The sequence below is a fragment of the Triturus cristatus genome, chromosome 12 (genome assembly GCF_964204655.1).
Source record: "Triturus cristatus chromosome 12, aTriCri1.1, whole genome shotgun sequence".
Taxonomy (NCBI): Eukaryota; Metazoa; Chordata; class Amphibia; order Caudata; family Salamandridae; genus Triturus; species Triturus cristatus.
In genome coordinates, this window is record NC_140595.1 from 430,469,136 (window position 1) to 430,481,333 (window position 12,198).

At 43.2% G+C, this 12,198-nt stretch overlaps 1 protein-coding gene across 1 annotated transcript in view; it reads left to right on the forward strand.

Moving 5' to 3' along the window:
• LOC146776065 (polycystin-1-like protein 2) overlaps positions 1-12,198 on the forward strand; it is an 865,077-nt gene that overhangs the window by 475,981 nt on the left and 376,898 nt on the right. Inside the window, exon 20 of the mRNA XM_085637447.1 lies at positions 7,552-7,678. Within this exon, the coding sequence (XP_085493573.1) occupies positions 7,552-7,678 (127 nt within the window). The remainder of the gene's footprint in view (positions 1-7,551; positions 7,679-12,198) is intronic.

Genomic DNA, 12,198 nt, shown 5'->3' on the forward strand with positions numbered 1-12,198 from the left:
AACCAACACCATACCTATTAATTAAATTGCTTACATATTACAGCTGCTAACTAGCACAGCTTTAGAACACCCAAAAAGTGTCTCTCACTGTTTTCAGTCGACCTCCTCTAAAAACCGGGACATGAGCCAAAATTGCCGAACTCTGCCGGGACAGATGGTGAAAAATCGGGACTGTCTGGGCAAATCCGGAACGTCTGGTCACCCTAACAGTATGGCTTGTTTAGCTTTCAAGACAGCCAAACATGCTAATTGCGCTGTGCAGTGACTACTGATCGTGAAAGAGGGGCCCGAGTGACGTACTGGACTGGATGTCAATCGCGTCATTTGATGAAGGGATGCCTTGTAGGGCTGGTCGGATTAGTAACGGCGTGCATTTGTGTCTTGTACGTCTGTGCGGGGGAGGGGATGATGAGGCATACAGGCTTGTGAGGGCGGCGAGTGGGAACGTGCACAGTCCATTATGAATATATGGTGTCGATAGTGGGCGGGATGACTGAATAGCTGATAGGTGTAATACACCATCCCACCCATTTTGATGCCTATAGAAATGAACTCGTTTGAGTCACTGCCTTGAGACTTTATTGTTTAATAAAATGCGACATAAAACGCGCGTGCAGTTTAGAACGATCAGAACTGTGACATTTGCAGAGGGCGTTAAGCGTCACTGAACAGCCACCATCACCCTGCATTGTTTGCTTTTTCACATAAGACCTCCTTAAAGACAAGCACTGATAAAGCCAGTAGGTTTGATTTTTGTATCCCACGCGAAAAAAGATAACCAAGACGTGCAGACGTGAAGGCTTGGATCATACATGTATGCAGAGCAGAACATCTGTTGGCATCTATGTGCGTACGGACCAAAACCAAGAATGAGCAAGTTCCAAACACCTCTCTAAACAGAGAAAATAAACACACAGGCTCACACAGACACACCGAGATCGACAGACACGCATACGTGCAGATCAACAGACGTACAGACAGTGTCAGACACACAAGGATAAATACAGGCAGCAGCGATGCGTGGACACACAACACGCAGAGAACAAATACACACCCATACAGATTAATGTATGTCACACACAGCACGGGTAAAAACACATACACTTACAGCCAACACACAATGAGGCACAGATGAATGGTCAGCGGGCACAAAGAAAGACAGGCAGGCAAGGCAATGAAGTACAGACTTTCACGCACACTGGCGAACAATTACTCGAGCTCTCATGCACAGGTAAACCGACATACGAGCGCACGTGCACATATCAGCAGATTTACATGCACACATTAACACAAGTCAACAGATGTACAGGCACCTCTGCGTAATAACAACGTACATACAGCCACATCATACACAGAGGCAGATATACAGACAGTAACTACACAGCTGCAGGCACACAAATAGATACACATACAAACCGGCCACATACAAAAAGGCACACGTGGATGACAGATGTGTGAACGGACGGATGGAAGATTCCAGAAGGGACTGGTAGAGGCATGCAGAGATGCAGGCTTTCTTTTGAACTTCCGTGCAGAGGAAATTACATTTGAAATGGAGTAATCAATAAATCAATGCCATCAACACATAATTCATCCATAGCTTCTCGTTGGAGATATTTCTTTTATTGTATAAGGAAAGTGTCTAGAATTAATACAAATTCAATCTTTCCTTCTTTTGGATGATCACCTGTAGGAAACAATTCATGCCCTTTCCATCCTTGGCCTCTTTAGTATAACCATACACAGGATGCGGTTATTGATTTGCAGTGCTGTCTGTCTTCTTTTCTCCCCAGGCCCCTCCCTTTTTAGGTCTCGCCTGACCCAGCGCATGCGCTGGTCTGGAGAGACATTTTGAGAGGGCTCCAAAAAGTGCTACCAGGCCAGCCTAGAGCTACAGTGCATGTGCGCGTGCACGCGCGCCTTAGTTTCGCACGGCCGCTTTGATGTTTGATCGCGATCACTTTCGCGGCCACTTGTTTCCCTTTCTTTTTCTGCCCACTTCTCCCTCCTCTCTCTCCTCTCCCCTCACTGTCTTCTCTCCATCTCTGTCTATCGCTCATTCTCCCTCTGTCGCCTCTCTGCTTGATTCGCTTCTCTTTTTAGGTCTCGCCTAGCTATTGCGTTTACGCAAGCGCTATGCGAGACTCTAGTAAGAGGGGCATTTCAAAGTGCTCCCAAAAGTGGATTGCATGGCGAGCACGCGCACAATCATGTGCATCGTGCTGCCATGCAATCCGTTTGGGGAAGCGCTTCAGCCCACTGGTGCGTGCACGTGTAGCCACAGCATCGGCATCATACTTCAAAGGGTCTGCTCCCCCGCCTGGAGTGCGCTCCCCCGCCACAGCATGCTGAGAGATTGTTTCCTCATGGCGCCTCTCACAACTGTCCCTCCCCCACCACAGGGCTAGTCTCACAGACGCATTGCCATCCATCGATTTCACTTTCATGCCCGTGTTCTCTTTGCCTTTCAGCACACAGCCCGCCCTCCCCCCTCCGTGTTTTCTTGCAGCTTTGCACAGATCTGAGTCTCAAACAACCAAATAATACTTTTGCCCTGCACGCTTTCTGCGCTTACAAAGTTAACACATGCCGCACTCATTCCCTTTTCATCCTTCTAAGGTCGATAACATTAGCTCCATTAATTCTGCGTCTAAGGATTTAAATAACCATATGTTTTCTTGCAACTTTAGGCACTTCACACACACAGCCCCACTGCTCACACACACAGGCATCAAGGCAGCAACAGAATGCTCTGAGCCCCACCAGTGTTTGCCACCCACACATGCCTCTCGCATCTCGTGTTTTCTTCCAGCTTTAGCCCGTGTTCTCTTTGCCTTTCAGCACTCAGCTTCCCAATAACCACCATTTAACTAACATCCTGCCACACTCATTCCATTTTCATCCTCGCTTTCACTTTCATGCCCGTGTTCTCTTTGCCTTTCAGCACACAGCTTCTCCGTAGCCAACATTTAACGACCATCCTGCCACACTCATTCCATTTTCATCCTTGCTTTCACTTTCATGCCCGTGTTCTCTTTGCCTTTCAGCACACAGCTTCTCCGTAGCCACCATTTAACGACCATCCTGCCGTAAACACCATTTAACTACCATCCTTTTATTTAAAATAAAAGAATTGCCTCTAAGGGTTTAAGGAACCATAGAAATACAAGGCAAGGCAACATACACTCCGAATGCCACTCAGAACCACATAATTACATGCCACATAACTACAATGCACTTAATACAACAGACACTCCAAAAACCAATCAGTGCCACATAGTTACACACCACATAATTACACAGCGCTCAATGCCACATACACTTCAAATACCACTCAGCGCCACATAATTACACACCACATAATTACACTACACTCAATGCCACATGCACTCCAAATAACACTCAGTGCCAATTAATTACAATGCAAACAATGCAAGATACACTCAAAATAACACTCAATGCCACATAATTACACGCCACTAAAATCAACACACACTCCACACAAAACCACTCAGTGCCACATGATTATATTCTACATAATTACACTCTATCTATCTATCACCCTCTCTATCTATCTATCTATCTATCTATCTATCTATCTATCTATCTATCTATCTATCTATCTATCTATCTATCTATCTATCTATCTATCTATCTATCTTCTATCTATCTATCTATCTATCTATCTATCTATCTATCTATCTATCTATCTATCTATCTATCTATCTATCTATCTATCTATCTATCTATCTATCTATCTATCTATCTGACTATTGCACTCTATCTATCTATCTATCTATCTATCTATCTATCTATCTATCTATCTATCTATCTATCTATCTATCTATCTATCTATCTATCTATCTATCTATCTATCTATCTATCTATCTATCTATCTATCTATCTATCTATCTATCTATCTATCTATCTATCTATCTATCTATCGCATCACCACAGCATCACTTAGCACCACCACAGCATCACTCAAGGGCACCACTACATCACTATGCGCTACCACAGCATCAATTAACGCCACAGCATCACTCGACACCACCACAACATCACTCATTTTCCCCATTGCCTGTACATACTTCAAACAGCAAACATGAGTAGAAAGCACTTTTTTGGATGTGTTCGAGGGAGCCGCTAACGGTCCCGGGCTAATAATTAAAGAAGACAGAGACAGTAAAGTGATGATATTAATGAATATATACGATTTTGTTTAAAGTCACATTTAGTATCATGCCCGGGCATTTCACAGACTCTTAACACGACAACACCTGACTGGTATGTTTCCCTTGGGAAGGTGGCAACCCTGGCAGTGTGGTACGTTTCAGGTGCAAGAGAGAGGTCTGAGTTTTCTGATGTTAACAATGGAACTCATTTAAATGACTTCAAGAGGTGTGGCCTTGAGGTTAAGTGCGGATTTCTGCAGCAGGCGCCATAGCCCACTGAGCTACAAGCATTTGCAATGCAATAGGTCTTGCACTTACGCAAGTTTCAGCTATTGACATTGCAAATAATAATGCCTTTTATTTTTGTTTTTGTTTTTAAAACATAAATAAAAGGCATTGTCATTAACAATGCTAACAGTTTAAACTCACGTAAATGCGAGACCTATTGCATTGCAAATGCTTGTTCTCAGCTGAAATCAGTTTCCTGTCTCAACCTCTCTCTTCTCTTTACTTTTATAAATATTTATATTTAATTTCCACCTATAATGTCCCCATTTCCAAGTTCCTATATATAAATGCTTTTTTTCCGTTTGCATGCAAATCGTAATTGCCTAATGAACTATACTAAGCAGTAGTCCATGCTAACACGTCATACTTGAGGTTCCAAGTAAACCAAACACCATGCATATATCCCTGGGCTTTCCTTTTGCTGATCATTGTCACCACACGTGCTAATGCAATTGGCTCAACTCTGAATTCACAGAATTATTTCATCGAATTCCCATGTCTTGAAACGTTGTGTGTGTTGCATATGGAGTAATCTGGTAGCTTAAGTTACATGGAAACCTGCATGTATTAACCTTTTAATTTTCTTAAAACAACACATGCAATTGTTTTATTATTTTGACAATGACACTTACTTTAGTTTTTCTGCTTTTAAAAGAAGTAGAAAAGTGTGGATAAGATGTGTTATCAGTCAGCCAGTCTGTCAGAGAACTAAGCGTGTTTTCCTATATTTGCATTTTTAAAGATCCTAGATGAAAATGGCAGTCACTTGGATAAATTGTAGTTTTCTCTGCGTGCCTTACATTTCCCGTCAGAGACGAAATATCCTATAAACAAATAGTTTCAATTGGACATGTCATCGGTAGAAACTGTTGAACCACGTTGAAATGAGTGACTTATTTCAATGCAGTGCATGCTGTGCAGTGATATACACACAAGCTATTATAGCAAATGCCTTTGCGCAAATGTTGTTTTTAAAGACAATAATTATTTTCAGCAGAACCTCTAATGAAAATAGGAGGTATCAGCCTAACACAGGGCAGCAGCTAAATACTGCTTCTCATGCCTGACACTTGCATTCATTGTTGCTGCACCAGTCAGATAGCTTGCAATCCCACCTAGCAAATACACCTAGCATACACAACTCCTTTTATATTACATTTCTCTCCTTCTACCTAATGGGTGTGACATTAAGGAAAGACAGAAGCAGGACATGTCCAGGACTGTCCCTGTATTTCTAATGAGCTAACTTTATCCATCACTCCTACACAAAGGTGATAGGAATGGAAGTCTTACACATTGTTTGTCAGGCAGGCTACCTCCACAACCATTTTGTACAGTATGCCACCAGTGGCAAGCCACACAACTGATTCCACAATGCCCACAACCAGAGGACCCATACACGCTCCCAGCTCACACTAGCATGCACCAGTCCCACATGCACATGCCTCCTTTGTAGAGAAATGTATCATGGCAATACCAGTAGGCCACTCACCCTTCGGCAGGCACAGGTAAAAAGGCTGGTCACATTACTACCAATTGCATGCTATCGCCACTGCAAACACAAGGAGACACATGGAGATGATGTACACAGTGTTGAAACTTTTCAGACACTCACCTCCAGTCACAGATCTGGGTTAAATCCATCATCATTCTTTAGCTCACTTCGCCACACCAGTTCAGACCCAACCATATGCAAAGCAGTCTTGGCCCTGTTTCTCATGGGAACAGTCCAGCCCAAACTGCCAAGCCAGGTCTTCCATGAACCGGAAACAAGCATCCTGGGAACGGCTAGGCTCAGGTAATCTGTCGAGCTGATGGTAGTCACTCTTGGCATTGAACACACACTTGGTACGCCCCACAAAGGCACATTCTGGATCTCTATGTCACTAAGAGATCCTCTGCTTACATGCATGATTGTTGTGTGCGCTGAGACTGAAAGAAAAAAATAAAAATACACCAGGTTCATCTAGAGGTAACTGAGGGCAGGTTTGCACACTTGCTAATCTTGCTAGGGTCCATCCTGCCACAACAAATCCTGTAAAAAATAGCCTTGACCAAGCCAATAGGCAGCGGCGTAACACAGGCCCCCGCATCCCCCGTGGTGCGAGGGGGCTCCGAGCTGCAAGGGAGTACCCTCGGCACAGTACTTCTGCCTGTGTGCTCCGGAATAAATCTGGAGGAGGGCCCCTCCGTGTATATTGCAGGGGGGCCCCTTGAACTTTTATTACGCCACTGCCAATAGGTATGCATCCATAAACACTAATCAAAATACATATAGACATCAATGAACAAAGAATACAAGTTATACTTAACTGCGGCAGCAGGAGGCCCATGGACAAGTGCACCTGCAGAGCCCAGGATGGTAAACAACTGTGAGCAAAACATTATGGGCATCAGAGGAAAATGGGCTGAAGAAGAGCAAAGAAGCATAAGGTGATGTTTATTAGGGGAGCACATGATGATTTGCACCAGGGGAGTACCAGTGATGCACAGTAATGAATAATAAGACTGCATGCCAAAATACCATGTGGCATTTTGGCATACACAGTATTGCATTTTCAGCTTTTCTTTCAAGTGCACTTGAGCAAGAGACAGTAAGCTGTTTGCAGTGACAAAGCCAGGGTGCTATAGTCCTAATGCACACAAGAAAACACCTGCTGCACTAAAATTGCATATCCCTTATGGGGTTTTGGGATTTTGGGGGGTTTTACACTGCCTAACTTGAATGACCTATGTGAAGACTAGAATTCCTTATAATCACTGGCCAACAAAAAGATCATATACATTTGAAATGATGCTGCTCTAAATCTACACTTGCTATTCCTAGGCATTAGTCTGGTATCACAACAAATTGCAAAGTTTGCAAGTCTACTTGCAACACCCTTTTAAATATCTACAAAGGACTTGGCACTTGAATGCTTTTCACAGCACTTGAAAGCCAAACTCAATAATAACAGTAGAAGCAGAAGCCTTACACACTCCATTTCAAACTGCATCCACCTGAAACCTTTGTCTCAATAAAAGTGCTTTTATTTCGTGCAAGTACTAAATTCTACTCTTATGAGTCTGTGTGCTGTGTCTCTGGCAGGTTACAGGCAGAAAATCTGGACAAGACATCAGTCAAGATTGCAAATTCAAGCTCTGCCAGTTTCTCTTTGCCCTCAGCCTCCTCCTTCAGTATTCCCGGAGAAAGTGAAGAAACAGTGGATCTAAGGGCAAGTGGACATGTTTTTCTTCATGTTATGAAAATCAGATGTTCTTTGTTATGTTTTTCACACATCATAAACAATATTTACATTTAGCAGTGTTTTAAAAATGTGCTCACAGCTTACTCAATAAAACTCCTTTTAGAAGCATTCCAGGGGGATTATTAGTCAGTTCTAATATTCTTCATGAGCACTCGCAGACCAGCCAGCATTTATCAAGTGGTTTCTACTCAGAATTAATTCACAGGCAGTACATTAACGTGTGAAAGACTAAAACAAGCATTAAAAATGCAATAGGTCTCGCCTTTCATTAAGTTAAAGCCATTTGCGTTCTTATACAATACCATTAGCAAAGCAAATGGCTTTAACCTAATCAAAGGCGAGACCTATTGCATTTTCAATGCTTGTTTAAAAAGTGTTCTGTGCGCCTGGACATTACATCCTGTGAATGATTACTTCCTTCACACAGAGTCCACCCCTATGACCTCAGTAATCCCGGAACCAATTAACCCGATTGGAAGAAGAGACGATGTTCGTCTGCCATCCTCATTTCGGCAAGAATACAGAGGTGTGATAAATCCTGCGCGCTCTCTGCATCCCTCCAGAAAAATACAGGTGCATCGTGAACATGAATGCACATACAGCTCTGAATGAAAACAAGATGCTGGGAAGCAGATAACGCTTCCCGAGGCCCCAGGGAGGACCTTAACTGAGGAGAGCACTCCAGCAAGAAGCCCAGGTACTTCCGGTGACGGCTTCACACTGGAATGTGGACCAGGGCGTCTGTCAGGTCCGACAACATCCACCCAGCCCGCTTCCCCCACACTAGGTTACACTGGAGCTAGTTACCAGTTTCAATCTCTTTTTTGTTTTGGCGATTTGATCAGTTGTAAGTGGTCTGAGACCGGTTTACCGCCATTTTCTCGGTTTCACAATGAAAAATAGTAATATAATTGTTTCCTGCTTGTACCCTCAGATATATCCCAAATTTCAAACATTATCATAATGTTCAATATTGGATTTGTCATACTGCATTTTTTTATTTGCAACAATTAGGAAATGAGGTTTGTTTATTGGGCCAGGATATACGAACAACCTGTCAACAATTGCTCGGCTGCCCCGATTGGACGGCGCTTGACATTAAACACCGGTACCCACAGAGGAGCATGCCCAGAGCTGTACTAATGCAAGTGTGCTGACCCGACTCCCTCCTGGGGGGGGAGGGGGGCTCAAAGTTTACCTGCTCCACTTGCTTGCTTTGCCTCCGCTGTCCACCCGCTAAGGGTCGTCGGCAGCAAGCACAAGAACCAAAAACACTACATTCACTATATACTTTAACTAAACAAGTTCTAATGATTAAACAGCCGCATCTGAGGAGCAGAATGCACAACTACATTCATGTGCCAAGGGAGATAAAATATGCATCGGGCGTGTGAGGCCAGAAAAGGGCAGGAGCACAACAACTCCCAGCTCCACCTCACAAACACACACAGTACCACCAAGCGCCCACACAGACACCCAGAATGGAAGTCTCTACAGAGGAACAGCATTTCACAGGAAGTTCATCGCCTGTTACTAGAACCCTATGCAGACCAATATAACTAAGTAAATCAAAAAAATAACATTCTAAGGAAAACAGGAGCTAAAGAAAACACAGGCAAGTGTCACCCCTATGTCTAGACGGGAAAGACATCCACAAGATTTTAGGAGCAAAGTTAAATAAGAGGACATTCGGAAATGGATAGCTGTAAACACAGCTTGTGTTACTGGTAATGGTTTAATTACGTTTACTTTATACAGAGAAATTCCAATAAAAAGTTGCAATTATAAAAGACTGAATTTCAGCAAGCCTCGCAATATTCCAATACAGACAATAACCTGCACGAAAGATTATTTGAGGAAAACAATGTGAATCGCAGCGATGTGCACTCTTACAAAATATTCAAGCTTATCTACATTGGCATGTGTTTAAAGCCTAGTGCAGCATTCAATGAAGAAATATATAAATAATCCGAGCGCGGTGTCTGTGAAGCGGCGCCATGCTCAAAATGGCGTTGGGCTGTCCGCATCTGATCTGTTTGTCCATGCGCGTGCATACAGCGAACTCCAGCCAGCTACATACGTGAAGCAGCATTTTCGTTGCCATGACAATGAAAGCTTCGCAAGATGGCATCGGACTGTCCACTGTCCATATATACACACGCATGCTGTTAGCTTTGGACAAATGGCGAGAGCAGCCATATTTGTCCCTCCCTACGTGTGCATGTAAGCCTTTGAGAGAATTGATTGCAAAAGGCACTTGCATGGCGAGAGCAGCTCATGCGCTGCTATCGCCAGGCGAGACCTAAAAGCAAATAAAGAGCTAACCAGTAGCAGCTTGGAAAAAATTCTAATTCACCACTTCAAGAAGTAAGTGGATAACAATTCATCCTTCAGTTGGTGCTCAAGGTACTTTTGTCATTATTAAAAAAATATATATTTAAAAGAGATTGTCTCCTGTTTGTCGGCAACAGTCACATCTTCTTCAACAGCCTTCATGATATCTCTTTGGAGCTTGTAAATGTGTGCATTTCAGTGAAAAATACACCTTGATCAATTTATTTGCAATAACAAATGATTACTTATTCCTGTTCAGAATGCAGAATGTAACAGTGCCACCTTTTTTCCTAAGCCAAAAAGGTAAAGCATCATTTATGTGGTGAAAGTGGAAAAAAGTTTTCGAAAGGGGACTGAAAGGAAATGGTCAGTCTTATTGCATTGTTTAGGGGTGAAAGGTTAGGAAGTATTGGAGAATGTGCCGGATCTGAATGCTGAAGAGTAGAAATGTCTAAATGGATTTGAGCTATGTATAAAAATAATCTTGACTCACTAATTACCATGCATTGGTACAATCATGGAAAGATACTACTTTGGAAAGAGAAATCAAAAGGAAGTTGAAATGGTTGACAGGGTTGAGGAAACTTGCAAGCAGGGATTAGTTTGTTCTGTGTTGCACTAATGACGGCATCAGGGAAGAGCTTGGGTTGAAGGATAAGACACCTCTAGAGAGGGTGTCATGATTGCAAAGAGAATAGAACACATGTGCAAATGTGTGGATGTTATAAAAAAGGCACAGAGAATGTAGGGAAAATACAGGTGAGCAAGCTGAAGAAAAAAGGAAAGCTTAGAGTGCAAAGAATTCCACATTTAAAGGTCAATGCTATAGATAAATAAGTTGAAGAAAGTGGATATTAGACCGGTTGGTTATGTAGGACAGAGCATAAAAATGGTGGGTTATTTTGAAACTGTGCTGAACTCAGGGACAGAATGACTGTTGGTAAGGTCTATGTGAATGAATGAATGAATATTAGACTTCTAAAGCGCAAACTTAGCCAAGGGGCGTCAAGGCGCTATAGGCGGGACTGTCATACAGAGATAAAGTAAGGCTCAGACAGAAATATCTGTAAAGACCCAAGTCTTCAGAGCCTTGCAGTAGAGAGAATGAGACAATTGTCCCAAGAGATGGTCAGGAAGGGAGTTCCATAGACTGGCAGCAATAATGGAAAATGCCCTGCCTCCCTATCTAGACTTCTTGAACCTTGGAACTGTCATCATATTTTTGCTAGCTGATCTAAGCTGCTTGGAGGGAACATAGCGCTGGAACAGCCCTTTGAAAGTATCCGGACCTAGACCATAAAAGGCCTTATGAGTGAGGCGTAGGGCTTTAAACACAATTCTTTGATTTAAAGGAAGCCAATGCAGTTTGCTGAGGGAAGCCGAGACTGAGTGGTATTTCGGAAGATCCATCACCAGCCTGGCTGCTGCATTCTGCACCAGCTGCAGACGACGGACAAGGCCCTTGTTAATGCCCAGATAAAGGGCATTAAAATAGTCCAACCTGGACATCACCAAGGCAATCACTGCCTGTTTACGGGAGGCGAAGGAAAGAAAATGGGAAATTCTTCTGAGGATCCTGATAATCCCAAAGCAAGTGGACACCGTTCTGTTAATCTGCAGACTCAAGGAGAGAGAGGTAGCCACAATAACCCCTAAGTTTTTACCCTGGGATACAGGGCAAGGACAGCAACGAAGTGTGTCTGGCCACTAATGGATGGATCAGATATCCTGTTGGTTTCTGAAAATCAGGACCTCTGTTTTTCCCTGTTAAGTTTAAGATAGTTCTCAACCATCCAAGAGGAGACTGCTTGCATACAATTTTTTAAGTTTGTAGCAGATTCCCTAACACTGTGAGTAATAGACACCATAATTTGCGTGTTGTCGACGTAGGACAGTACCTTCAATCTAAAGGATCTTACAACCCTTGCCAGGGGGGAGACATAAATATTAAAAAGGGTCGGGCTCAAAGAGGAGCCTTGCGGGACTCCAAATAACAGCTGGTTGGGGGCCGAGTGGAATTGCCCTATTTTCACTGTCTGTGTCTGATCATTGAGGAAGGAGGTAAGAAGTTTGAGGGCCATACCCCAATCCCTATCTCCTTGAGCCGCTCCACCAGTCTCAAAGGAGATAGGGTATCAAAGGCTGCTTTAAGG